General features: G+C 34.7%; 1 protein-coding gene across 1 annotated transcript; it reads right to left on the reverse strand.

Moving 5' to 3' along the window:
• Window positions 1–343: 343 nt before the first annotated feature.
• Window positions 344–4,426, reverse strand: LOC110225278 (probable LRR receptor-like serine/threonine-protein kinase At1g51820). Its single transcript, XM_021014605.1, has 13 exons — window positions 4,260–4,426; window positions 3,637–4,162; window positions 2,917–3,392; window positions 2,689–2,833; window positions 2,529–2,600; window positions 2,364–2,435; window positions 2,204–2,275; window positions 1,943–2,124; window positions 1,608–1,834; window positions 1,393–1,519; window positions 1,235–1,300; window positions 967–1,156; window positions 344–882 (listed from the first exon to the last, which is right to left on the reverse strand). Exons 1-13 carry the CDS (start codon window positions 4,330–4,332, stop codon window positions 474–476), a joined length of 2,637 nt encoding a protein of 878 aa, XP_020870264.1. The 5' UTR covers window positions 4,333–4,426; the 3' UTR covers window positions 344–473.
• Window positions 4,427–5,761: the final 1,335 nt, after the last annotated feature.

Here is a 5,761-nt window from a genome sequence, read left to right on the forward strand (position 1 = left end):
TGAAAGGGAATCTCTGTTTTGTTATTTTCTATTTGATCACCCTGTCGGAAGAGAGGCTCTATTTTGCTCTAATTTATCTTATTTTATCTGAAAACAGAGTCCTTGTCTCCTCTGTTTGTTCACTAACTCTGTCTTTTAGTTCCCTCTGTTTTACTCTGTTGTGAAACCAGACACATTATTTTCTCCCTATCTTATTGATTTACTCAAACATAAACAAAGACTTTGATTTTTCTGTTTCGATTTGAAGCAATTTCCACAGTTCTTTAAACGTCATTTCCTCGGATAATTTCTTAGCTGAATTTGGACTGAAGTATCACATTAGGAAAAAAAAAAAAGACCGGGAACTTTTATTCACATATATTTTATAAAGAAGTTCATAGCTCAATAACAAAGATACACAAATTTGACTTACATCAAACAGAAATAGATAAACAAAAATCCATGTGATACTGCGAAATAATTATTTATGTAAATTATCTAGCCGTTGGGCTCACTTCGGTATCGAAGGTCAAGCTGACGTCTATAGAACTCTTCGATTCCATGTCCCGACTCACTCCTCGCCTTGCATTTTCAGATGCCAGACACTCGTTTAATTCAATAACAACTTGGGACATGGTCGGTCGTCTCGCTGAAGAAGGATTTAGACAACACATTGCTAATTCAACAGCTTTCCAAACAGAACTAGAATCGTAATCTTCATTCAGACTTGGATCCATAATGCTCTTAATGTCTCCTTTTGTAAGCAGTACTCCTACCCATTCTGCTATATGTGGCTTTTCACGGCTTTGGTCGATCACGGGTCGGTTTGTGATGATCTCCAACAATACAATCCCGAAACTATAAACATCACTCTTCTCTGTCAACCAATTTGTTCTATAGTATCTGGAAAACAAAATACATAACAAAAATATATAAAGTTCCTTTCTCGTTAAAAAAATACAGAATATTTCAAGCAATAATACTTACTCGGGATCGAGATATCCAGGAGTTCCAGCAACAACTGTTGACACATGAGTTTCACCTTCAATTGGAAATGATCTTGAAAGCCCAAAATCAGCTAGTTTTGCTTGGAAATGTTCGTTCAACAATATATTTGTGGTTTTGACATCTCTATGAACCATTGGTGGTTTGCATCCGTTATGCAAGTACTCAAGTCCTAGGCCACAACAATCATTTTAACTAATAGCAAATAAACAAACAATGGGAACTATTAGGGGTTAATCTCTAAACCAACCTTGTGCAGACTCGACGACTATTTTTAGTCTAGTTCCCCAATTCAAAATAAAACGGTTAGGTGTTCCTGTGGTTTAAAAGAAAAAAGAGGGATTAAGTTTGATTCTTATGTTACCTACAAAGAACTGGAAAAGATATTCAATCATCTTTGGCTTTTACCTGACATATGTTCCTTTAAATCTCCGTTGGCCATGAATTCATAGATAAGAGCCAAGTGTTCCCCTTCGTCGCAATATCCAACAAGACCGACCAAGTTCTTGTGATGAACTCTAAGAAGAAGTTCTACCTAAAAACCAAACCAAATCTTACAAGTTAAATTTTTTAGAAATAGTTGTATGTTTTCGTTTGAGATTGTAATGAAGGGGAGAGTTTACCTCAGCTTTGAATTGTTTATATCCCTGAGATGATGAATGAGAGAGTATCTTAACAGCTACTTGTTCTGTACCGTTCACGAAACCATGATAAACAATTCCAAATCCTCCTTTCCCAAGGATTCTTTGGAAGTTATTTGTCATTATCACAACTTGTGAGTAAGTAAACCTTCTATTTTTCGTCACTATCGCCTGTTCAGAAGATGCTTGCATATAAGATGGTGGTGGCCCTAAGGGTTTTAACCAAAAAATGAAGTCAGACTGAGTACTAAGTTTAATATTTATGTACGTGATATTAACAAAGGAATGAAGTTTGGGCTTATATATTGATAATATACCTTCAAATTTTGGTGAATTTTTATTTCTAAGAATAAAAAACAGAACCAATGCACCTACAAGAACAGCTATTGAAGCAATTGTTGCGACCACTGGCACTATAATGCTCCTATTCTTATGTCTATCCTCTTCTTTGTTGTCACACGAACCCGTTGTGCAACGAAGATGAGGGTTGCCTTCGACACTGCAAAATGTTAGTGTTGTTAAAGATACTCAATTCCATCAATCGGAATGATAACAATCAAAAGAAAAAAATAGTTTACTTTAACTTCATTCCTTTCTTCTGAAGAAGTGATGAAGGAACTAAGCCACTGATATTATTTCCACTTAAGTTTCTGTTGGAGTAGACAAAGAGTCAAGACTATTTTAAGAAAGTTTAACCAAAAGAAAATAATAATTTGTATTGTCTCATTATAAACTTACATGACCAAGAGTGATTTTATGTCGCCTAAAAATTCTGGTATTTCTCCAGTCAAATTGTTATCTGACAAGTCCCTACCAGTAACAACGAAGAACCAAGCCGTCAAATGTTATTCATTTCCATAGGACAAACAAAATTGAGGTTTGGTGAACCGTTGAGATACTTACAGTTCTTGCAGGTGAGTTAGATTCTGAATGGCTTTGGTGATGATCCCAGTTAGTCCACTTGAAGATAAGTCTCTAGAGAAAAAAAAAAGTGTAAGATATTAGTTTAAAATTGACATGATTCAAAAAATTGATACAAATTGTATTGAAGGATTTATCTCACAAGGAAGTGATTATTGGTGGCGTAGAAATATCTGAATTGTTGCAGTTTAGACCATCCCACAAAAACTGTTTGGGGACACATGGATCTCCTTGCCAACTAATTTTACTCAATCCATAAGTATCTTGAACATTCTTGATAGCAGAAACTGTAAAGGTTGATGTTATCAAGAATCAAAACATAAAACGCAAAGCTTTGTAGATAAGATATAGAATGTAAATATTGACATACCATCATCTCCATTTGTCTCCATCTGCGGGAAATTAATCACGGTGAAAGCCTCGATAGCATTAAGTAAAGGAGGAAGGGTAGATTTGAGTGTCTTCACAACCTGCAAAATGCATCTCCCTCCATCGCATTGCTCTGGGCTTAAGTCGACTATGGATAAGGTTTTTAGAGGTATAGGACTAAAAGGTCCAAAACTATATTCTCCATTTAGTGTCACATTGAATTCCCTTGTATCGTTAGCCCTTAGAGTCTGAAGCTCTGCAATGTGTATGTAAGAGTAAAACTGTGTAGTAGGAGGCTCTACTGTCCATGTAATGTTCAAGGTCTCGTTAGCCTTAATTGGTGTTGCGGCTTTTGACATTACACTTTGCGGTAGTTCATAAATAATACTTGTGTTTACTTTGAGATTCGTAGTTACTTGTGTCCATGAGTCGTCAAAGAGTGGGTACCATTTACGGTCATAGACATCATCCGGGAACCTGCACAATCATGTATTAGATCACATTACTAATCTGACATATGGCTTTCCTCCATCGTTTCAAACACAACGACTATTGACATGTGAAATAGTAGTTTCTGTTTACATTTATAAATGTTTTTAAAATTGTTTAAAAATAAATAATATTTCTTGAGAAGATCAGTTGATATTTTTGTTTTGTATAGAAAATGAATTTTAGATAACATATTTATGCAAACAACTAATCGAGACATATGTTTATGTACCTTATACGAGTACTTGAGTTGCTAATGTACCCCCTGAATAGATACTTCAGTGAACCGCTTTGAGTAACGTACATATTTTTCTTCATCGGTCGTAGCTCCAACATATTTATAAAAGGTATACTTATTCCCGTCTTAACAAGACACACCTGTAAAGTGTTGGATTTGGTCACATGGATGATCTCCTCTATAGTGTCATTGCTACTCACCATTGTCCACAAATTCGGACCGAGGTAAAGGTTGAAGTTTGGCCCAACATTAAGACCATCGTAATTTCCATATAAAAATGTGGCCTTAATCAAATAGTTGGTGTCGCGGGTGACATTTAGATTGTAGCAGTTTCGTACTCCCTCTGGAAAGTATCTCAGTGTCAAAGTCGGCTTATCGACGAACGGTTCGTATTCCTTAGCGAGTCTACCGGTTTTCCCACTGTTTACTAAATCGGCATCTGATGTATATGTTAAACCCGTTTGTGGTGCATCGTAAGGAGACTCAAGAGGGGATAAACCACAATCCACACTAATGAATCCTAATATATAAGACAATAGATGAAAAAATAATAACGTATCAACTAAGAAACCGTTTAACAACACATATATCGATTAAATCAACAAATTTGTGCGTACCAGTTTGATTTTGAGCTTGAACAAGATGAAGTATCAGCAAAAAGGTGGCAATAAACACACAATGTCTCTCCATTTTTCTTCTTACTGTCCAAAAGAAAGAGCGTTTTCTTTAGATATCAAGCTATGCATATGAGTATATATGACAATATGAGCCACTTATTAAAAGTCCTAAGTCAGCTACATAAATAATTGAGAAATTTTTTCCAGGATGGAAAATAATTCGATTGAACAAGTTGTGAGAAAAAGACAAATTATTTTGTTTTATCGTCAACAATGACAAGAGTTATTTAGTGGTCGTCGAAAACACTCCCATGTACTTTAGACCACTAAACCGTCAACGCAAAATAACACGCTTTGTTTTCGCTGTAGTCGACGTCTAAAAACGAGGAATAATAACTTGAAAGGAGACGTGCATTAAACCATAACGATTAAGTTCTAATGAATGATCTTACGTATTCGTTGAATTTGACTTTTATATGTCGATTAATTCGTAATTGAATCTCCACCGTCAAAAGTCAACGATCATAAAGCTAATAGTACATCGTTTTTTTTTTTTTTTTTTTGCTTTTTGTTGGGGTCAAAGACTTATAGTGTATTTTGAAGAAGTCCGTAATATCTCTCAAACTCGAATTACGTCGAGTTTATAGTGTTTGTGCATACCAATGCAACCTCCGATGATTTTAGTCATATACATATATTTTTCGGTGGAAAATTTTAGTTTAGCGGATTTCGATTAAACCAAATTCATTATGCTATTAATGAAGAAATTGGAGACTTGAATGGATGAAGAAATCTGGATGATCAACAAAAATCATACGTGTTTCACAGAAAAACAGAAAACTAGTGGGAGCCAAATGGATTTACAAGATCAAGACCGACTAAAAATGAAGAAAGGCAAAAGATAAAAGCAAGGTTGGTTGCAAGAGGGTGCACACAGTCTTATGGAGAAGCCTCACTTATCTCAAGACATGATATATACTATGTAAAAATAGAGTTTACATCAACTATGTAAAAATCATTTACTTTTAAAATGAAGAAATCACTGAAGAAGTATACTTCGATTAACCACACAAGGATACATTCAAGAGGGATCTAGCTAAACACAAAGTTTTTAGAAAGAGACGATTCAAGAATTCAATAACAAGCTGAAGTCAGATAATAAAAATAGTCTTCGTTATTGATACTCTGTTTATGCCAATATCCAGATAAAATTTTCTTCTCTTTCAAAACCATTTTTTCATCTAATGTTGAATTTGAACTAAAGAGTGATATTAGGGAAAAAGAGACTTGAGCTTTTATTCTTTTTTTTTTTGTATGAATGTAAAATTGTATTCAACAAAAAAACCGTTTGTAAAACGAGTGCAACAATGAGAGTTGAGTTTTTTGAAGTGGAACTAGCAGATTATAGAACTAGCTAAGAATAAGAAAACAAGAGATTTATGAGCTACAAGTTTGGAACCAAAATTAAAGTCCCTCCTTGTAGACTTGAGCTTTTATTCACA

Source organism: Arabidopsis lyrata (genome assembly GCF_000004255.2).
Source record: "Arabidopsis lyrata subsp. lyrata unplaced genomic scaffold ARALYscaffold_1, whole genome shotgun sequence".
Taxonomy (NCBI): Eukaryota; Viridiplantae; Streptophyta; class Magnoliopsida; order Brassicales; family Brassicaceae; genus Arabidopsis; species Arabidopsis lyrata.

Coding starts and splice junctions, on each gene's coding strand:
- LOC110225278 (XM_021014605.1), bottom strand. CDS start 4,332: ATGGAGAGACATTGTGTGTTTATTGCCACCTTTTTGCTGATACTTCAT. Junction 4,163..4,259: donor TCAAGCTCAAAATCAAACTG/GTACGCACAAAT, acceptor CTTATATATTAG/GATTCATTAGTGTGGATTGT. Junction 1,520..1,607: donor ATAAACAATTCAAAGCTGAG/GTAAACTCTCCC, acceptor TTTGGTTTTTAG/GTAGAACTTCTTCTTAGAGT.